Below are 22,682 nucleotides of genomic sequence, written 5' to 3'. Positions count from 1 at the left end.
AAAATATAAAAAAGGTAGTTTTTTTTGTCTAGTATGTGGTATGTCTGTTATTAGGAAAAATAATAGTGAAAGTTTTTTGGAGGTTAATTTTTTTTTTTTTTAGAGTGGTGAAAGTTGAGGTTTTAAAAAAATGAAAAAAAAGGAGGAGGAGTGCATGAGAATTTATCTTCTAAGAGTTCTTTCCTATGTTACTTGGACTCGGGTACCCATGTCCAACATGGGTATGTGTCCAAGCATTCGACTCGGCTATTTTGTGAAAAAATTCCATGATTTTGAAGTTTTAACCAAAAGTGAAGTATCCGGGTGTCATACACTCATACCCATGTCCGAGTGTCGAGGATCTGACACCGGTATGTGAGGTGAAATGAAGAGTCCAAGTAACATACGAAGTAGTATGTTCTTTCTAACCCACCTAATTCAATTTAATTTTTTTTAAAAAAATCACCACACCTAACCACCAGCCAAGGCAGCCACCCCCCTCTGATCCGCAGTCCCCTGGAAACAGCTTCATCTCTCATCGGAGGCGCTGCCGAATTCCCATGGACCTAATGTATGTTTTCTTCCATTTCATTTATTAATTTGCTCGAATTTTGAGATTATTTTGTCCGAAAACCCTAGAAAAGTCGATTTGGGGGTTTTTAATTTTGTGCATATCGATGGTTATTTTGGCTTTGATTATGTATATATGTGATGCTAGGGTGATTTAGAAACAAATTGCAATTGATTTGGACTTGATTTGAGCATGTTTGAGTAAATTAGAGCCAAAAATTGATTATGATGATTGTTATTGTTGACATTATTAGTGCATCCTCTAATTGTTATTGAATTTTATGATGTGATTAGCTTGTTTCAGATAGAGGTTAACTGTTAATTGTTACTCAAGTTTATGATGGAGGTCTGTTTGTTTCAGGAAAAAAGTTAGGATGGAGGTTAATTGGGCAGAACTGCCGATTGATTTGGTGGTTCATATACTCGATAAACACATAGTATCATTCGTAGATGGTCTAGCCTTTTCCGGTGTGTGTCGTTCGTGGCGCAAAGCTTCTGAATTAGTCAATTTGAAGCACAAGTGGGAGTGTCAAATGCCGTGGCTTATGCTAACTGATGGCAACCAGGATATCACCGAGCATGAATGGATAGGGCCTTATCTAAAACCCGATCATGTAGAGAGTGTTATCGTAGCAAGGAGTAGTGAACACAAGTTTGATGATATTAATACTACTCGAAGCTTGTTGGATTTAACGCAGGAGAATGTGAGATGTTACAATGTTGAGTGTGATCTAGGATATGGAAGGAATTGTTGGGGATCGTCTCATGGTTGGATACTAACTCAAGGGATTGATGATAACATGTAATTATTCAACCCTCTTACCAAGGATCGCCTCGATCTCCCTAGTCGTTGTACAATCCCCTTCCTTTGGGATAATTCTGGTGAATTCCTTCGTGCATATTTCGTAAACAGGGCTGTTGTACTTAAGGTGTCAGGTGATACTTTAGTGGTGGTACTTATATGTGATGGCTATCTTAGAGCTGCAATTGCCAAGCCCGGGGACACACAGTGGACACCAATTGTAATTCCACAACAGGGAGATCTCCGGAGGGTTATGGATGTATTATATCGTAGGGATAATCTTGGTACCGATGGACTTGTATTCGTGAATGAGAGTGGCAATATTGCACTGGTAAACCTTGATGATGTTCAGAAAAAGCAACCTCTGGCATTAAGCTGGTACGGATGTTACGTACCGTATATACAATCTGTATATCTACATACAGATTCACAACTTAATTTTTTCGATCACTCTACCTACATAGTTAATTCTGGTCAGGATCTTCTCTTGGTATTGAGGAAATTTGACACAGAAATAAACGTTGAAGAAATGGTCAGAGAAGATGAACATGATATTGATCATTACAAGACAGTTAATTTTAAGGTTTACAAGTTTCAGTTTGATGACAGGAGTTGGGAAGAGTTGAAAGATTTGCAAGATGTTGCTCTATTTGTGGGTAACAATGCAACTATGTCTGTTCGTGCAAGTGAGATGGGATGCCAACGCAATAGCATATACTTTACAGATACTTACCCGTTCGGTTCCAGTGCCACCAAAGATAAACTTGCGGGGCATGACCTTGGAGTTTTTCAAATGGGTGACAATATCATCCGGCCATTGAAGCTAGAGAATAACACCCACTTACGCTCTTCCTATTGTTGTCCCATGTGGTTTCGTCTAGCAATTTAAATCTAAAATCGATTTTGTCTTCCAACTTGTTTATTTCGTGTAAATGTACAAGCATTAATTTAGATTTGCTTTCTTTTACTGTGTTTTATTGTTGTAATTATTGGCTGGATTTTGTTTGGATGCTATCAATGTTTTTGTGTGTAAATATTTGTTCTAACCTTAGTATTGTTGAATTTGCCCTCTTGACAGGAGTTTAGAATTTAGATCTTCCCTTTCGACAAGAACTTTGATAATTAACAAAACAAAACTACTAGTGTACGCTAACATGTCCATGATCATGGATTACCCATTTAATAGATTGTATTCCCTCCGTCCCATAATACAATGCCTCTTTTGAGCATTTATTCCTCACATAATAAAGAGAAAGAGGCATTGTATTAAGGGATGGAGGGAGTACTAAGTTCTCAAGTGCCTACTTTTTACGGGAATTAAAACGAAATTTATAGAAACTTGAAAACACATACTCACAATTTATTGGTATCTAAAAGTACATAATATACTACTACTCTGGTCCAAAAATAAAATAAAATAAAAAAACGACTCAATTACTTGCCTATGACCTATCTTACTCGTTTAACCCATGATCACTTACTAAGTTAACAAAGGATAGACATTCAACACCCACTTAAAGCACTAACCATATTACCTACTATGGCTACTTGGGTAGCTGGAAAACCAACCAAAATCTTTCTTCACAACCTAACACAACTTATAGGTCCTTTCCCACAACTTTTATCTTAAAAGGTCCTTATTCACAAAGACGCCCTCTTAAAAGGTTCTTTTCCGCAAATTTTCCTACTCCCTCCGTTTTTAAATACTTGCTTCATTTCTCCATACGCGGAGTTTTAGGAGAAATTGGATAAAGTAATAAAATATGGAGTTAGTGGGGTAGTTGAATAAATAAAAAATTGTAGCAAAAGTAGTGGAAGAATAAGAGGAGAAAGAGTATTATGTTAGGTCCACCAAGTGTGATAAATGAATTAAATATTGTAATAACTACTACGAGTACTAAAAAAACAACCGCTGACATCATTAATCTCCAATATTGTACACACATGTCAAGCTCTCTTACAAAATTTTTCGGGCTAAATCAATTGTTGACATCATTTTCTTCACCTCATTTAATTTATTTATTTTTTCCTTTAAAATTGGCTGATTCAGAGTGACAATTGAGCTCTTCCCAAATAATATTTTCAATGTCCCTTCTTTCTTCCTACGCATTACACACAAGTAAGCAAAAAAAAAAATGCTAAACTTGTGCATCGCACGAGATAGGGATGGCAACGGGTCGGATCTGGACCGGGTCCGGATGGACCTAGATCCAGATCCGTTTTTTAACCTTGGATCCAGATCCGTTTTTTAACCTTGGATCCGTCGGGTCTGGAAAATGAAGACCCAGATCCAGATCCGATGGATCCAACGGATCCGGGTCCGATCCGGGTCCAAAACGGGTCCTAATCAACACAAAATTCAGCAAAAATTTTGAGAATAATTGAGATAGAAAACAACAATAATCTGAGAAATTATATCTAGATTCAAATAAGTGCAACACCAACAATCGAATCATCATCATCAATTTTGGACTTCCGATTGAAGAATTAGGAGAGAAAGCAGGAAGCAAGCGATGACAAGTTGATGACACCAATGACGTCAGCGAAGGCGTCTTTGGCGGTGGGGTCGGAGGAGCAGAAGAAGCTGAGGTGATCGGCGACTTCTTTTGCGGCGCTGGCGGGGAGAGAGAGAAGTGGCGAAGAAGAGATCGAGAGAGTTGTCTTCGAAGGAAGGAGGAATGACTGACAGAGATTAGGAGAGAGAAGAGGAGTGTGAGTCTTAATTGCCCTTCCTCCATTATGGTGGTGTTGTTTGGCACTGGATATGGATTGAGGAGGAGTTGATTGTTAGTAGAGTAAGGAAGGTTGCAAATTTGGGCTGAAATTGTGAGTTTGCAAATTTGGGCTGAAATTATGAGTTTGTAACTATTACTAATTTTAGTTTTTTTTTTAAAGAAATTTATAAAACGGATCCACGGATCCGGGTCCGGGTCCAGGAGTCAGACCCGGACCCAGATCCGTTTTTTCTGGCAGGACCCGGATCCGACCCGGATCCGTCGGGTCCAAAATTTGAAGACCCAGATCCGTGAAAAACGGATCTGGATCCACGGATCCGGGTCGGGTCCAGATCCATTGCCATCCCTACACGAGACTAACCTATAACTAATAACTACGACTAGTACTAAAATAACAACCACTAACATCTTCAATCTCCAATATTGTACACATGTCAAGCTCTCTTACAAAATTTTTCGGCCTAACTTCACCTCATCTAATTAATTTATTTTTTCCTTTAAAATTGGCTGATTCAGAGTGACAATTGAGCTCTTCCCAAATAATATTTTCAATGTCCCTTCTTTCTTCCTCCATTGTCAAAACATATTTCAAAACATATTCTACTTTATTTGTATGGCTTTCCTTCTACCTATTATTTTAATTCTTCTTTTTATCTATATAGAAATCGTGCATCGCACGAGGATAATCTAGTTACAAATAAATAATAACACATACAAGCTTAACCCAAAGAATAATAAGGAACAAACGAACATGATCAAATGATCATAGAAGAACATATTAAGTAAAAAAACATACTTTGTGGCATTAAAACGAACAAAGAACATAATGATCAAAGTCTAAGGGCATGTTCACATTTATTGAACTGACCTGAATAGAACTGAACTGATTGAAGCTGAACTGAACTAAACTAAACTGAATTGAGTTGAAGTGAATATTTTATGAGAGAAGGAAATTAGGAGCTGAACTGAACTGAGCTGAGCTGAGCTGAAATTAGGAGCTGAACTGAACTGAGCTGAGCTGAGCTGAAATTAAGTAAATGTGACAGACCCTACGAACATATTATGCTCACATTCTTTGTAAATATATGTTATTTTATTTCGTGTTCTTTGTACATATGTGTCTTATTCTTTCGGATGTATCATGCGCATGATGCATCCGAGTGTACCCTAAAAATTCCATATTTTTTAAAATTATGTGCACTCCGGCACTCCCTAATCTAGTAATCCCTACTCCCTACTAATTACCGAAGGAGTATAAATAAAAATAAAAAAATCAACAAATGTTTAGAGAAAACGACGCCGTATGAAGCCCATGTGAAGGGAAAAAAAAAAAAAAAAAAAAAAAAAAACTTCCAAGATATTCTTGGTGGGCGAGCACAATCCTCTTCCCAAAATTTGGAGGAGAGAGAAACAGAAAATAGAAGTAGTCAAGGGTTTTCGGCTTTTGAACAACTTAACAACAACAACAACAACAACCAGTTTTCCATAACAAGAATAACTAAAAATGGAACAAGTTGCAGAGGGCGTTAACAATCTTAGCATTACAGATTCATCCAACAACAATGACAACAATTTCAACAACAACAACAAGAAAAACCGTATTCAAGTTTCCAACACCAAAAAACCTCTCTTTTTTTACGTCAATCTTGCCAAGGTATTTTCTTAAGAATAATTTTTATGGGGTTTTCCTTTGTTTTTTTTTTTTAATTAAGTTTTCTGTTAATTTTGCTATTTATTGGACTTTTTGATGGAATTTTATCTGGGGTTTGGTTTTTTACTAGTATAATTTTGTTAATTGTTCAAAGAAAAAAGGGAATATTTTGCTTGTTTTATTTTTCAGAATGTTGGTTTATATAATTATTTATGATAAAAAATGTTCCTATCCAGATAATGAAATGGGGTAAACAATGATAAGACATTGTAAATGGGTATAGTTATAATAATTGCTCAGGAATTTTATTGTAGGAACAATGTTGTATGAGATGAGTTTTGATTTTATTGCTATGAATAATTATTTGAAATTCGGATTTTGCAATGTGATACTAACATTATTATAGTTTTTGGGCTATAGTGCTGATTTATGCTAATTATGATGATGCATTCAACGGTGGATGGCATTTTCATATCCGAGTGAAGGGAATTTGTTTTTGCTTAGAGTAGTTGTTGTAAATTTGATGCTCGTAGTATATTTGAGCTTGTTTGGTGTGGATTTATGTTGCTGTGTGTCAGGTTAGTTGACCTTTGTTACGATTTTCTGAAGTAGTGGAAGTAATGTAGTCGATAATGTTTTTTGTAGAGGTATATGCAACAACACAATGAGGTGGAGCTCTCTGCTCTTGGAATGGGTATGTCTTTCGTAATCTTAAGCTTCAAATTTTTACCCCGTATTTGATCTTAAACAATGTATGTTGCCTAGTGGTGCGTTATCTAGCCCCACTTCTCCCCTAAGGATAAAGGGAAGAGAACAAGGAGAATTTTGCTTGGTAACATCTATCTATTTGCTTATCTTGTTTCTAAGTTGGTTAGCCTTGTGATGGTGGAGGCTTGTATTTAATGAAATCGGTGATTGATGAGCAAAATAATATGGTTACTTTTGTAGACCTTAATTTTTTTCAGCTGTAATTAATGACTTAAATATGAGGTTTAGTAGCTAGACTTACAGGTGTATCAGTAAATGGTTTCCCTCAGCTGAGCTACCAAGGCCAGTTTAGTTATCCAAACTGGATTTTGTGAAAGGATCTTCTGATTTATTAGCTAGATTGCTTGGTAACGACTATGGTTGCATTTCCTATATAGTTTGTTTATTTAGTGGAAAGTAAAGTTGTTTTGATGATTATGCATTTATAAAGGCTATATTTTCTTCTTCTTATTTAAAGTGTTATGGTTTGAATTTTCTAAGATGTGATCTGAATCTTTCCTCTTTGGTCTGGTTTGATTCTCTTCAACTAGTCTGTTCAGGCCAATGTTTTGGGACTACCATGATAAAAATGTCAACATAATCATTGCAATTAGTTTGAGATTTGACCAAAGTCTGCAGATCACCTGTATGTCGCATTGTAGTCATTGAAGTTTGTGTGTATTATTAGGTTTTCTTGGTGACTATATTTTGCTTTGGTATGTGTTGAACTTGTACTTCTTCGCAAAACAAATTTTTTGCCTCATATTAGCCTTGATGTTCTTCAGTTTTGGCCTCCAGATGGACTGTGTGCTACATTAGAATTAGGTAGCTTTAGTGTTTCCTTCAGCACAGATACCATAGTAAGCATTTTTTTTTTTTTGTTGAGGAAATAGTAAGCCTAGTTTATCCAGACTACAAGACTAGATATGATGAAAATAGGTCAACTTTCCTAATTTACTGGTTCGGTTCGGTTTGTTTTCTTTTCCTTGATAAATTACAGATGTGTCTTCTTTGTCTTGTTTATGGTGCTCCTCTTATTGGTGTTTTCCGTGGTTTTAAGTTTTTGGTTTGCCTTTTGGAAAAGAATTGTGTTGGTGAATGGTGAAAGATGAGTGTGATGGTAGTTGCTGTACTTGTTAGAGCTTGTATAAGTATATGAATTCAAAGGCTCTTTTAATATGTTGTCATGTTGAACACTTTTGTTTTGATTTTCCCTTGTTTTAGAAGTACAAAGAAAAATTGTCTACAGAAAAATGGGATTTAGGATTGCTCAGAGTTCTTGAAGCACTTGGTAGTTTTTTTTTAGAAGCTGGCATCGCTGGAGTCAGATACTGTCATTATAATACACCTCAAGTTAATTGAAATTTATACTGTATATTGTCAGCATATATTGCTTAGTGCATCAACTTTATTGTAATGTTGAACCCTGATTAGCTCCTTGTTGGTACTTGCCTACTTGGTGTTGTTCATTTGTTGCTTTTAAAGTTATATAGTAACTTTGTTGGCTTACTTCTCTATCAAACCTTTGAACCTAGAATTTTTGTTGTCCTCTAATTGTCTATTTCTAATCATTTATTTGCTGGTGTTATCTGCAGCCATTGCAACAGTTGTCACAATCGCTGAAATTTTGAAGAACAATGGATTTGCTGTTGAGAAGAGTTAGTTTCTTTTTGTCTTTCATTTCTCTTACTCTTATTTCTAAGTTGTGATTGTTCTTTGGAGCCTTCGGTTGTTAATGCTCTATTCTTTTATTTCTTTTTGATAGAAATAGCTACTTCAACAGTTGACATCAATGAATCAGGGGGACGACCTGTCCAGAAAGCTAAGGTATCTGGCTTTACACAATTCGGTAGCTGCATTTTATTTATTGTGGATTGTTGGCATGTGTTCCTTTTTCTCTACTGGCCAACATGAATGGAACCAGATAAGGGAGTTGTCTTAGTGAGTGAACATTAGTACTCTAGTTGTCTAGAATTAGTTGCCACATGGTCCTTGCATGTTTAAGTACTCGTAAGAAAAAGGCATGATTTTACTAAGCAAAAACATGTTAAGAAATTCACAAAGTTTTAATTTTGAATGTAGGCTTAGTTTTAATTCTGATCTAATTTCTTCTATAGATTGAAATTGTGCTCGAGAAGTCAGAGAAATTTGATGAGTTGATGGCTGCTGCTGCAGCAGAGGCTGCCGAAGAAGAGGAGCAGGCATAGGATGTCCAAACTGCAGTGCTCGATCAGTCATTTCAGTCTCTATTTATCTGTTTGCCACTGGTTTGTAAGGGACTCAAGGGTTGTCTTTTCTATAAAGTAAATTGTACCAACAGATTTAGCTACAAAGGCTTTCCCTATCAATTTTGTAACAAACAGTTCTATTTCTGGTTTCTTACATTGCAAATTGTGATTAATTCTTTATTGGCTTATAGGATTATTGGTTGGTTGCTGCGCTCAGCTGCTTACTGCTACATATTTTTTTGGTTCATATTATTGTATGGCAAGCTCGTTAGTTGTATAATACAATTTGCACATTGTCTCAGTTTCCCTTGTCAAAAGAAAGAGGGAGGGTTGTTTTGATGTTGGTTTCTACCGAAGGGCTTACTCTTTGAACCCAAAGGCTTACTCCTTAAAACCCAATGTGGCCTTCTAAAACATGAACTTGCCCGAAAAAGCGAAAATTTTAGTCGTCATGGATGTTTGGGATACAATTAGGGGGAACTTTCAATGACACACACTGTTATGTACATAATGGCAAAATGAATTTTGAGCAATGCAAGTCACAATTACACATGTTTTAATGCAGGTGCCTAAATTGCAAGTTAACTACTCAAAATTTCACTAATTAAACCACAAGATTAAACCTTCAGCATATTATTCCACTTCAATCATAATAGAAAAAGATAACAAAAAAAGGGGGGGGGGGGGGGGGGGGAAACTGTGATATCTCTAGAGAAAGTATAAGCTCCTATCGAGTGGCCATTTGAGTTGCCCCAAACGAAGGCCTTGTAACAAAAGTTGCAGAAGGTAAGTCGCCGCAAAGCTTCATGTGTGTCAATAAATTCTGTTGGTAAACTCTCCTATGCCTCATCTTCGTCTTCCACCAGTATCCTCTTGCACGCTTCATAGCACATAAACGAAATCCCTGCAGCTGGCATCAATTTCACACAACTAGGGCCGAGACCTCTATAAAGACCTTGTACCCCTTCCTGTTCGAGGATAGTAGCCAACGCATGCAACACGTTATTGTATGCCTTTCCACTTACAGCCCCTGCTTGCATATGCTTCCTGGCCACCTCAAGAGGGAAAGTCGCCGTACTGGATATGGCACCTGCCAAAGAGCCAATCAGTAGGGTTTCTATATTCCCAATCTTCTCTTGCTTGAAGACTCTGCGATATGCTTTCCGCAGCGTGTCATAAGCACAATAGTTGGTTGCAGCGTATGGAATCACTCCAATTAAACTTGGGGCAAGGCCTCGGTATAACTCAGAGGCACCTTCCTCACGTATGATTTTCACAAAAGCGTCAATTATACCATTGTAGACACCCCTCTGTAAATTTTGCTCAAAAGATGATACAAATCATGTTATCAGTCGAGGGTGTATAATAATCTGGAAGAACAATTGTGGTAAGAAAATGGAAGCACCTGTATGGTTAAGCGGGTCTTCACCAACTCAAGAGGGTATGTCAATATGGTAGAGGAGACCCCAGCACAGGCCCCAGCAATGAGAGAAGGTGGGATAGGGACTTTAGCTTGTTCTCCTTGCTTTGGTGACAAGTACTTATTGACCGTGTCATATGTAAGGAGCTATACAGAAAAACAATGAACATTATATTCATGGAACATATTTTAACTGATTTGGCAAGAAATAGAAAATCCGTGTAGCATAAGCTCAACACTCTTAACCAGCACAGTTCAGAACAAGCCAAAATACCCATCAACCCTAGCACCACACGTATCCCACAAAAAAGTAGAAAAATATCAACTACTGTCGATCAGAATGAGTCTCTATTACAATCTTGGGATGTTTCAATTTTGGATAGTCTAAAAGCAACGGTGTCACAAAGAAGCTCGTCTGGTATTAGGCTCACTAACAACAATGACAAACAAAACCAAATCAGGATTATAGAGCTACATCACCACCAAATCTCAATGACCAAAATGTTTATAAGTCATAACACAAGTAGGCACTGGTCATAGTAACCAAACTTATTTGAGCATTAATTAATTCATCATCACAAACCAATACAAATATCATGTTGATCCATGTGGCTTATTATAGGAACCCTTAAGTGTGGAAAGATCAATACAGGCTCATAGGGAGAGGGAAAAAAAAAAGAAAGAAGGTTCGTATGAGTTCAAACTAAAAATTAAGAAATCACCCACATAAGAAGAGCTTTCGAAAAACAGAGATGAAGTGCAAATGTGCATCATAGTACGATATAATAGTTTTGTGTTGTGAGTTGGACATATACAAGATTAGTTAACATAATAAAGGCTTAGAGCACCCCTCTCTCACAATATCAAATGCTTAGAGCAAGCAAACAGCTTTAAAAAGGGGTTCACCCAAATACTTTATAGCATCCTGAAATCTAATCATCATTTGATCACAAAGAACAGGATATTTATGAGAAAGCTGAAAAACTCAAGCAGCATCATAAAATCAATTCACTAAAGGAGGCAATAAACAAACACAATCATCAATCACAACTATAGAAAGTATCTGTAATTGATTAGCAATTAATTATCATTAGTACATTACTTAATCTTGATAAATTTTAACTATAATCATAACAAGGGGGTAGATGTCAATAAACATATTTTACTCAGTTCTACAGTCTAATGTAGTATCAGCAAAAATGATCAAACAGCATAAGGCAGCAGCAAAGTTTAATCTCACACGACAACTAACTCAATTCATCCTCACAAGTATGTAATAAATTAGTACAAAGTATGAATTTAGGAAAGGGGATGGAATGAAAGAAAACATATAAGAAGAAAGGGTATCGCTAAATGTTACTTTGTTAGGGCCTGTTCTCATTGACTGAACTCAGCAGAACTGAACTCAACTGAACTGAAATGAATATTTTATAAGAGAAGGAAATTAGGAGCTGAACTGAACTGAGTTGAACTGAATTTCAATGTAAGAGAACAGGCCCTTAGTTGTTTGGTGCAACTTATCAACTTGGGGGTTGAGGAAGGTATCTATTTTGTTACCATTGAGTAAGGGTAATAGTTAATTGGTTCCATTTTTAGCACTTAAAAACAATATATACCAATCATGCTCAAAATATACATCGAGACAAGAATCATAGTGATGGCGATAGAACAATACTTGTAGTATTCATGTATAGTTAAAGAAATTAAACTAGCTAACATTGGCTAAATATTCATTAACAGTTACGTGACCTACTCTATGACTCATATTCATTTATAGAATATAATTCATAGCAAATCGAACAATGAATCAAGATTACTCAGATAATATACACATGCACCAAATAAGATTATAAGGCAAACAAACAACATTATCAATTCAGCTAGGCCAAAATTCAAAGAAAGCAAGCAAAATTGAAATCACAAAACACATAAAAAGAATATAATAGAGTAGAATAAATGTTGTTATACCTCAATAGCCTTACTAGGAGCCACCCTAATAACATTAATCAAATTCCCCCTAAACAATCCAGTCCATCCATCACTCTTCATAATTTCCTGAAACACTTCAGTAGTAGAATGTCCACTACTCCCAACCATCAAATGAGTCCTAATAGTCTCCAATGGTGCCACAGCCGTCCTCGAAACCGCCCCGGCAATCGCCCCACTAATCAACCTCCTTAATGAAGGATTAGCAACCTTAATCTTCAACTTCATCCCATTTTTCTTCTTCCTACCCTTCTCCCCTTCCTCAACAACCTCAGGTATCCCAACAATTTTGAACCCTTCAGGAGAAGATACATACTTTACATACAAATCCATCAATGGTACCTTAAAACCACCTTCATTGTCCTTAGGATTTGTGGGGTTTGGTGGTACTCCACCACCATATCCCACCTGCCCTACACTTGCAAAAATCCCCCTTTTAAAGGGTTGGTGAGAACTCTCTTCTGGGATACTCCATTGAAGCCCTAAATTGCAATTGCTCAAAAACCCCTTCTCATTCCCATTACAAATTTGCAATCTATCCCAACCCATGAATATAATTTTATCAAAAAAATAATGTATTTAATTCAAATTTCCCCAATCTCAAAAATTTAATTTTGCTAGGGTTTTTGAATTGCCCAGAAGATGAAATTCACATGCAATAACAATGGAGGTTCTGCAAACCAATTAATCGATTTCTGGCAATTGGGTATGTTTCAAAATCGTATCTTTATGCAAAAATCACAGGAAAAAGAGGGAAAAAAGGGGGTAAATTTCAATGATTTTCAAAAGGGTATGCAAAAATAGTTTTAATTTATGATATTTTGGATTGAATAAAAACTAAAAAATAAATCTACACCCGCCCACTTACCCACTCATAGAGAGAAAGAGGAGAGAGAAAGAGGGAGGGATTTGATTTAGGTTGTCTGGTGGTGCAATTTTATATTTATACAATTTACATAAAAAACTTAGGTTTATTATTACTTTATTTATATTGCGTAACATCAAATAAGATTCTTAATCTACTCAATATTTTGACAATTTTATTCAATTAAAGGAGTCAGAATGAAGACGAAAATGGAGTGAGTCAGTGAGTGAGATAACTCGTGCAAGCGTCATTCATCGTCAAGATTCTACATGTGTACATTGATGACTTATGTTGGTACAAGTACGACACTTCCGTATTGTTTAACTACTCACGAGTGTTTTAGAATTTCAGACTAGTCAAAGTCTTCACCAAACTACTTAGCTCTATGTTAGTGTTTAGGGATGTCAATTCGGATAATCCGATGAGTTTTGGGTGGGTGTCAGATATGTTCGGGTCAAGGTTACCCTTTTAACAATTTAACTCGTCTCGGGCTAGATAAATTTCGTGTCGGGTCAAGATCTATTGAGTCAGGGTCAGGTTTGGGTCAGATCCACTTAGATCGGTTCATATTTTGTTCGGATAAATTTAAATTATATTCAAAACGGATTTGATCAGGTTAATTTTAAGTCGGATGACTATGGGACGTGATTATTTTGGTTTGGTTGAGTTCAATCTTTTTTTTTTTAAGCAAAGTTCAATTCAATTTGATTAGGCGTTGGAGTGGAGGGACAATGATTCGATCCTCACCCCACCTCTTCTGTAATAGGAGGGCCACCTACCACATCTTACCGTGTAAAAATTGATTAGGCTTTGGTTGATTCAGTATAGGTCAATTTCAATTCAGATTCTTTTTGAATTTGGCTGAATTTGAGTCAGGTTCCAAATTCAATATTCAAATAAGATCATTTTCTAAATAGAGTAATTATTAAGTCATTACCTTATTTTTGGGTCTATATCAGGTCATTCATATGTTATATTTCATGTCGTGCGTCATGAACACTCGTGGAGAATTAGTTTTTTCATTAGTTCAGTATTTGTGTCATTTTTTTTTTTTTTTTTTTATCTTTAAGCCAAATTAAAATCAAATTATCGATAACTTATCATACTTACATAAGTGAGATGTTAAGTAATGAACTAATAGTATATTGATAGATGATTAGCTTAACAAGAATTTTCAATCCATGGCTTCCCTACTCTTCATTCTTCAACATGGGGCTCCCATAAGTTTCTTTTGGGGGTTTTTAGTATGGTAATGGTCTCTTCCCTAAAATGGACGCCGATCACGGGAAAATACAGCCGAAAACAAAGCATATAAATCACAAATTCACCTTCCAACCTTGATTACCATTCTCTAACTCCCATTCCTTCCTTTCCTTAAACCATTCCCATTCCCATTCCCATTCCCATTTCTTCTTTTCTGACAGTAGTACATATTATGCTCATCAGTCATCACTAAGAAAGTAATTCCTAAATGGAGGTGTATGCACCAACGCCTGCAAAACTGAGTTCATAAAACTAAGCTATTCAACCCCCTCAACCCCAATGCCACTTACAAACTCGAAACACGACTCGAATCTCGATCACCATCATGTTTGCCCCGGGTAAAGCCAACAACAGTAATTCCCATCACTACTCCATCAGTAGTATCAACAATTCATCTTTCATTTCAATTAAATCCACCACAAATCATACCACATCTATAAACTACATCTATAAGCTACATAGATACTAATACTCATGAATATACATTTACATTTTTTTTATTAAAAATCGTAACACACGTAAACTTTATTGAGATCGCGTGCTCCAACGACTAATCGAAGCTTCAAGGCCTCCTTAGCTGCTGGCCCTTCCCTCAAACAAATCAGCCCAAAACCCACTTCAATATTGAACACCACAGCAGCCCATTACGCAGCCAAACCAACCCAAAATCTGGATCACCAACATTTTATGCTAATACTCCAACATTTCTTGCTTTCAGTATGTCCCAGATCATAGGAGTTAATTTACCCAAAAAAAAAAAAAAACCAATTGAAACAGAGACCTTTTCACTTCCAGTGCACTGTAATATATAATGTGATTGGTCTTTGAACATATATACTAGTAGTAAACTACGTAACTTACTAACATAGAGGCTTTTATTTATAATTATCATTTGTAATCCATTCCATTGAAAACTAACAAACATTAATTATTTTCTCAAAAAAAAAAAAAAAAAAAAAAACAAACATTAATTATGGTGCGAGTATTTTGAAGCCGGGTTTGGTATTGCAGTTGGCGTTGCTGTTGCTGGTGTAGTACATAGAACAGTTGACAAAGGCAGTTGCCTTTCCATCCTTGGCAAAAGTACACATCCGTCAACACATAGTCACCACTACTCTTGCTTTTGCCGCATATTACATACGGCGTGTGACTGTTAAACATGGTGAGAACATCTTGTAATGTGTATATCTTGTTATTATCAGCTGCCAAAGCTGGATATATTGATGACAAGGAAACTATTAGATTATTTTTATTTTTTCATTTTAATGAGGTGATCCCACATAACAAATGATAATTTAATAGAGAGTAGAGTTAGTTTGGTACTATACATACCTCCACCTTTTAGCAGATAAGTGGATAGTTTGAGTTGAATAAACAAATCCAATGTCTTCTGAAAATACTGTAGCTTGGTAAAGGTTGTGCACGTACCGTGCTTCTGCCATTCACGATCCCAGAATGTCGAATAGGTTCGGCCAATCGTCTGCCCACCAAGCTTTGGACGTCCAACTGCGATTTATAACGTACAGTTGATGGAAACTGCAGAAGTCTTTGGGTTTGGTAGTGTTGTAGCTGGCGGCTTTAATTTGGTCCGTCATTTGTCAATTCTGGATTGTTTGGCGGCAAAAACTTGGCTCCATTACAAGCTTAATTGTAACCCATAGCCATAGCTCAAGGCGAGAATGTGATACCAAGGTGGGGTTGGGGTAGGAGGAGTAGGACTTGGGCTTGGAGGGGGAGGGGCCTCTATGCATTTGGCCACCATGAAACATATTATTATTAGAACAACAAGATTATTGATTATTTTCATGTTTGTAATCACTACTTGAATTTGATATGATGGTGTTGTATGTCAACTTGTGAATGTTTGTATAAAGATTGATTATATATATAGGTCAGGCCATACTTAAAATTAAATATGGCCTAAAATTGCAAGTGGTGGCTGTTGTTTGTTGTGTTTGCTGAGTGAAATGGTGGGAGCAGTGCTTTTTTCTTTTTTGACAAGACTATGAAAAAATAAAAATAGGTTAGTGGTTTTTGAAGGCTTTGATGAATGTATACCGTATATTTTGTCCAAAATGTTTTGTTGGGTATTTTTTGGAGGCCCATTGTACATAGTTTGGGCCAACTAATTGCATGGAAATCCATCACCTAATAATAATGAGGTCAATATCTTCTATAGTCCTACATTTGCATTTTGGCATGGTTAAAGTGAAATGGAAACAGATTTAACATCAAAATACTAAGCTAATGTTATTTAGTCAATTAGGACTGACAATCGGTCCAGATTCATGGACCCGAACCCATTTTTTAGGGTGAAGCGATGCATAGGCTCTGCCGCTCTGTTTATGAAATATTGGCACAAGTCTGACTTAACACCACTAGGACCATTTCTAGACAAGGCACACTAAAACCTAGGGGTGTCCATTATTCGAATAAAAACCGAAATCCAATCCAATCCAATCCAATCTGAATTATCAATTCGGATCGGATCCAAATTTTAAATCGGATCGGATTGAATTTTTTTGAAAATTCGGATTTTCAGATCGGATTGACCTTGTTCGAATCCAAAAAACCGAAATAACCGAATTATGAAATCGTTATTTTATAAAAAAAATATTGTTAATATTAATCATGTTAAACTTTGTTTATTATTATAATAATATTAATCATGTAAGCCTATGTTTCCAACCTTTGTATAAATCATGTACTACTACACTTTTAAGAATTGAAATTTTATTCTTGCAATTTTATTTTTATTCGCCGCCACCAGAACAAAAAGTGCAGCAGCAGCAGCAGCAGCAGATTCAGCCATCGTAGGCTCCCAGCAGCATCTCAGACGCTTCCCAGCAGGGTCTGACAGGAGGGAACCAATTTGTAACAGCAGGGTCTGCAGCAGCAGCAACCATATGAAGACGTAGATTTAAAATAAGGAGATCAATCACTGAATTCGAGATACTTTGGATCTGCTGGGAAATGTTATTCCACATTTAACTAAACACGACAAATAGAAGCAGGCTCCCTTTACTTGGTGAAACAATTGCCATTAGCTCATTTCTAATTAGTACTTAGGAGACAACATTTAGTCTCAACATTTCTATACTCAAAATTAAGCAACCAGGAAACTTCAGTCAATCGGTATTGAGCAATGTACTTCTACGGGTTTCCATGGTTGATGCGTTTGGGCAAATATTTGTGCAAGATGAGACATTTATTGTGAAGTAAACAGCGATGCCTCTTTTATCATATTTATTAAGGAAGTTTAAAATTACTTAAGTAAAACAACTAGTCTTACAATTTGAAGAAAGATTTTCCAACTAGAAGCAAAAATATGTAATAAGCTCAAGTTGAAACTTTATTATAGAAAAAATACAAGTAAAGCAAAGTAGCTCAAATCGTAATATCATATTAGTAATAATGACACATACCTTGCCTTCAGATCGTATGCCTTTGAGGAAATACAATTCTCAGGTCATTGTACAAGTAAAATCTCCTTTCCCGTTCATTTTCTGCAGAGTATCGTAGGGCTCCAGAACCATTGGCGTTCTCTTTAACCTTAAATGAACCAAGTGAGACTGGGAATATTCTTGAGTTGCGAGAGGGAGAAGAAGCCATTGCACAGCGGATAATTGTTGGGAATTTGGTTGATAAATAAGTGTGGTAACTGGGTTTTGTTAAGGATGTAAAGGAGTGAGAATGAGGGAAGATAATGAGGAGAGAGAAGCAGTCGCCATTGTTGCACTTGTCCAATGTTTAGATTACAGAACCAATTTGTAACAGCAGGGGATGCAGCAGCAACCATACGACCATAAAAAAATAACCATTGCATTATAAATCTCATAGTCCTCACAAAGAGTCACAAAACTAGAAGCAATAGCAACACCGTTAACACTAATAAATAACCTTATTCCTACAATGCCACGCTGCCCATTCTAAGGAAGAGAAGATACGAAGCTGTTTTTTCTCAAGCTTACTCGCTACCCAACAGAAAAGGTCCCTAAAAGAATCATGAGGAACTTCAACAATCAGATCATAGAAGTTGCTATGTGAATATGATAACAGTAAAAGATAGAATGAAGAATCGTCTTCCCCACAGCACCACAGACACCATACCCATTCGAATCTGAGATATGTCTCCTGTGGAGCACATCCATCACAGCCAGGGAGCCTTTGCAGGCATGCCACAGAAAGTGGCTTAATTTAGGCAGATCACTCACTCCCCACAGTCTTCCATAACTCGTTCTCACTTGCACCATAAAATAGCTTATTGATAGAATTTGAACAACTTCTCTCACAGTCGGACGTTCAATCCTATTCTCTTCGATGCATAACATATCAACTAATTACATATCACTCTTCCTTTTCCTTTTTTTTTTTTTTTTTTTTTTTTTTTTTGGTGCAGTTCAAATGACTACCTAAAAGATGCAGGAGTTGGAGCAAAGTGGCTGCTGGTTGACTTCACAAAGACAATAATAATCAAATTCAGGGTCCAAATCCTTGCAGTCTCCCAATGTCTGTATGGGAAATAAGCTCTCTCTATAGCCATAAAGCTTGTCGTATTTGTCGATTTGGATTGAATTCATAGTTTTCGTTTCCTGAGTGATGTAATTATAGCAAATAAGGACTCTGTCTTCCCAATTGTCCATAAAAAGCACCTCACCAGCTTTTGGAAATCCTATTGGCTGAGCTACAATAATGTGATCCGGCAACATAACTGACAGGTGTTTAGTCCAATACCCTGATGCACCATACTCTTGCAGAATCCATACATTGACAAAAGTCACCCTTTTCCACGGCTCGTCAACACCATAAGAAACAATGGCAGGATGCGGAAGGTGCGAGCGCTGTTGCACGAAAGAACATTGCAATATATTTTCCACAATACCATTAGGTATAGGCGTCAAAACAAACACCTCATCAACCATGTCAAAGGAGAGAAGAGAATGTTGTTCATTATGTTCAGTAGATGTCCTATCCTTAAAACCAAGCCAATTACACATCCTTCCATTTGATGAAGCGGATGATGTAAAGGGGCAATGGGATCCGGAACAGGAAAGAGTAAGTGTGGAGTCCTCCATATCTTTCCAGGAATTACCAGCAAGGGAGTAAAGCTGGATACGATAAGGATGACCACGTCTATAGTTACTTTTACACGTGATAATCTTGTAATCGTTGGAGTTAGCATCAAAGCCAAACCCCACAAGTGGGGGAGTGAGACCATATTTTTTATGGCATGCAGTTCTGAAGACTTGTCGAGTAGAAGGGTTCCACAGCACCAACACATGGCGGGGTCTCCATATTTGGATGCAGAATATGCCATTGCAGGGGCCATAAAAGACCCAAGCAAAATCTCGATCTAGATCTCGATGTCCACCAGGAGGAGGTTGATAGATGACAGGTTTGCACTCATAGACAGTTGAAATGTCAAGAGTTTGACAAGAAAGGAAGGTAATATCATTCACAGAGGACCACTGACTCGAATGAATCATGAAGTGATGGCAATCATAATTTGATAAAGCCAAAGTACGAGTAGCATATTGTTTGGCAGCAAATTCAGGTGATTTAATGAGAGATTGCCATAACTTGCACACACAAGTAAATTTGATTAGGGATTTTACGGGCATTCTTGCCAGAATTTCAATCAACAATTCATCCGGTAATTGGCGGGGTATATCATCCACATCATTCTCATCCGCCATCAAGTCTACACTATCAAATTTTGCAATTCAATTCAATTAAAAGACATGATCAATTAATTTTAACGAATCCAGAGTGGAAATATTGAATTCTAAATTGAAAACGATAACATCAATTAAATCAATCAAATAATAATTTCAAGCAGCAATTCTAATTACATAAAACTATCCAATTTCATCAATTTCTCAATTGAAAAACAAATATAATGCCAATCACGTACTACATATTTCATATATTCAATATCAATCCTAATTTTTACAGTAAATCATCAATACAAAACATCAATTAATTTTATCTAATACAGAGTAGATATATTATCTTCTAAACTGAAAATGATAACATCAATAAAATAATAATATTTATTTTCAATTGTACATTTCAAGAAGCAGCAATTGGAATTACATAAAACCATCCAAATTCATAATTGAAAAAACATTAAAAATGGCAATTAGGTAGTACATCTTTTCATAATTTCAACAATAATTGTAATTGATATGTAAAACAATCAATCAGGTCAAAACCCAAAATCATCCATACAAAATAAAACCCCAAATCACGAATCAAAAAGAATAGAATGAATAAAAATAAATAAAAAAAGAAAGTAAGAAAATAAGATTGGTTACCAGAATTGGGCGGTGGCGACTGGAGAAAGGATGAAGGAGTACGGTGGCCGGCGGCGAAGTAACGGTGGTTTTTTTGAAATGGTGGATTTTTTTTTTTTTTTTGAAATTATTTTTGAAGGCTTCGATATTTGTATTCCGAGTATTAAACTTTATTCGTCCAGATTGCTTTGTTGGGCTTTGGCTCGTATTTTCAAGGCCCATTTTTAAATAACTAGTTGTGGACCCGCTCGTGGTGGCGCGCAATTTCCCAAGTTATCAATGTATATTCTCGACTGACTTTGTTATCGGTGTTGTTTCTCGAGTGATTTTTTTTACTTTCTATCATCCATCAACATTTGTGATTCGCCAAGTTACCAATGCATTTTCTCGATTGAATTTAAGTACCTTGATTATAGTTAGACAAGTTTAAGACTAATTTTTAATCACAACATATGTATGAGGTACAATATTTTCTCGTGATTGTCACTTGCTAGTGACATTGAATTTTCATAAAAGAAACTACACTCTAATCATTGTTGTGTACACTCTCTTTTATATTGCTCCTTCTCCCTATCTCACTTGCCTTTTCTATCCATCCCTTACTTTCTACCACCTTATTGTTCCTTCTTTATCCACCTTATTGTTCCTTCTTTTTCTTCTCCATCTCATCTATTCGAAGGAATTGTAATTGCGGTTGTCTTTCTCAACGTATTAGTACCTTGATGAAATAATTAAAATAGTGGAATTTACAACTTGTTGACTTGTCAAAAAATGATTTAGAAGAATTAGCAAAATGTAACCTCTTCTCATGATTCAGTTCTCTCATAAGATTGTCAACAAAGGACAAAGGGTAATCTAGTATTCTGGTAAGATAAACAAAAGGCACCCATATATAAGATGTTCTCCTCACATACATCAGCTACAATAAGGTATTTACAAAGCTTTTAGGATTATTCTCTTTAGCCTTCCCAGTGTGGCCATGAGATTCCCCCCTCTTCCCCTGTCAATATTACTTTTGCTAGTTTGTCTCTTCATGGCTACCTCTTCATTTTCCTATACCACCTTGGTAACTGCCAAAATAAACAATGCAAAATATCAACTACACAGCCAAATAGTAAATTAAGAATAATCTTTGAAATTTTAAACCACAAATATGTCCTGCGTGTATGGGATGATATCTAGGCAGGGCCGATATCTAGAAAAAGCGCGTGATCAAACCTTGAGTAATTGTGAGAAAGCGCCGATATGTACCAGAAAGCAGACATGTCGGCTTGTCGGAATTCAGCACGTGGCAACAGAAGCTTGACACTTGGCACAAGAGGCTTTGCATGGATGAGAGCCACCTGTCAAGTTAGATCATTATAAATAGTAGGTAAGACCTCATAAATGAGGACATTAATTACTCTCTCTCTCTACTTTCTCTCTCATACTTATCTTCTTCTCTCAAACACTTTCTGACTTTATCATCGGAGTGGTTATCCTCGGATCACCCCGGGGTTAGCTAACTTCTTCTCATTGTGTAGGTTCTCAGCTTGCCAATAGGAGTATCAGGATCTCAGGTCCGAGTTCTTGGGGAATCAGATCAAGACAGAAACACTGCGTATGTATTATGAAACATTACAACAAGAATTCCCCATTCAAACTAAACCAATATAAGCAACCAACAATAAACAACTAAATAGCTAAATAATTGCACAAGATACAATTGCAATACACAAAAATGACAAAAGCAAAAAAGTAGTACCTTTGCTCCGACGTTCACCAATGTGTCCTCAATAAATTTCATTTATTTTTTAATTGAGCTTGGAACAACCTCACTAATTTGTTTTTGAGGTTAGCTAGCTACATACTGTTAATGAATATGAATAATGAAGTGGTTAGTGTTTCGACAAATTGAATGTAATATCTAATGTAACAATAAACCAAGCTCATGCATAAAAGAATATCTAACAGTTTAAATCATCATTAATCTTGTAAATAATTAGACCAATTAGAATTACAGGACTTGAATAAAACCATATTACCCAAATTTTTATGCCCTTGCATAGACATATCATTATAATTGAACGAATCGATAAACTCTAAACTAAAACTCCTCCTAAGATACCCATTGCATCATCTCCTGGCCTCACGATCAGCA

General features: G+C 36.3%; 4 protein-coding genes across 6 annotated transcripts; 2 read left to right on the top strand and 2 right to left on the bottom strand.

Annotated features, from left to right (window-relative positions):
* Positions 1-923: 923 nt before the first annotated feature.
* Positions 924-2,240, top strand: LOC145594402 (putative F-box protein At1g65770). Its single transcript, XM_081650714.1, has 2 exons — positions 924-1,351; positions 1,463-2,240. Exons 1-2 carry the CDS (start codon positions 924-926, stop codon positions 2,238-2,240), a joined length of 1,206 nt encoding a protein of 401 aa, XP_081506840.1.
* Positions 2,241-5,475: 3,235 nt separating this feature from the next.
* LOC145595675 (uncharacterized protein At2g34160-like) lies at positions 5,476-8,905 on the top strand. The gene is made up of 5 exons (XM_081652094.1): positions 5,476-5,740; positions 6,383-6,431; positions 8,080-8,142; positions 8,250-8,311; positions 8,602-8,905. The coding sequence occupies exons 1-5, from the start codon at positions 5,591-5,593 to the stop codon at positions 8,689-8,691; spliced, it is 414 nt and encodes a 137-aa protein (XP_081508220.1). The 5' UTR covers positions 5,476-5,590; the 3' UTR covers positions 8,692-8,905.
* Positions 8,906-9,293: 388 nt separating this feature from the next.
* LOC145595674 (adenine nucleotide transporter BT1, chloroplastic/mitochondrial-like) lies at positions 9,294-13,040 on the bottom strand. The gene is made up of 3 exons (XM_081652093.1): positions 12,101-13,040; positions 10,118-10,279; positions 9,294-10,022 (listed from the first exon to the last, which is right to left on the bottom strand). Exons 1-3 carry the CDS (start codon positions 12,665-12,667, stop codon positions 9,552-9,554), a joined length of 1,200 nt encoding a protein of 399 aa, XP_081508219.1. The 5' UTR covers positions 12,668-13,040; the 3' UTR covers positions 9,294-9,551.
* Positions 13,041-16,746: 3,706 nt separating this feature from the next.
* LOC145595673 (F-box/kelch-repeat protein At3g23880-like) lies at positions 16,747-20,708 on the bottom strand. Of its 3 annotated transcripts, none has more exons than XR_014102988.1 (3): positions 20,564-20,708; positions 17,672-19,952; positions 16,747-17,133 (listed from the first exon to the last, which is right to left on the bottom strand). XR_014102988.1 is itself a non-coding variant. In XM_081652092.1 (2 exons), the coding sequence occupies exon 2, from the start codon at positions 19,940-19,942 to the stop codon at positions 18,659-18,661; it is 1,284 nt and encodes a 427-aa protein (XP_081508218.1). In that variant the 5' UTR covers positions 19,943-19,952; positions 20,564-20,708; the 3' UTR covers positions 17,453-18,658. The 3 variants fall into 3 exon arrangements, 1 of the variants encoding a protein (XP_081508218.1); XR_014102989.1 differs by having other exon boundaries at positions 17,672-19,947; positions 20,564-20,698; XM_081652092.1 differs by lacking the exon at positions 16,747-17,133 and having other exon boundaries at positions 17,453-19,952.
* Between the last annotated feature and the right edge of the window lie 1,974 nt (positions 20,709-22,682).

This window comes from Chenopodium album, chromosome 19 (assembly GCF_948465745.1).
Source record: "Chenopodium album chromosome 19, dcCheAlbu1.1, whole genome shotgun sequence".
NCBI classification, from domain to species: Eukaryota; Viridiplantae; Streptophyta; class Magnoliopsida; order Caryophyllales; family Amaranthaceae; genus Chenopodium; species Chenopodium album.
This window is presented reverse-complemented; position numbering and strand designations above follow the sequence as displayed.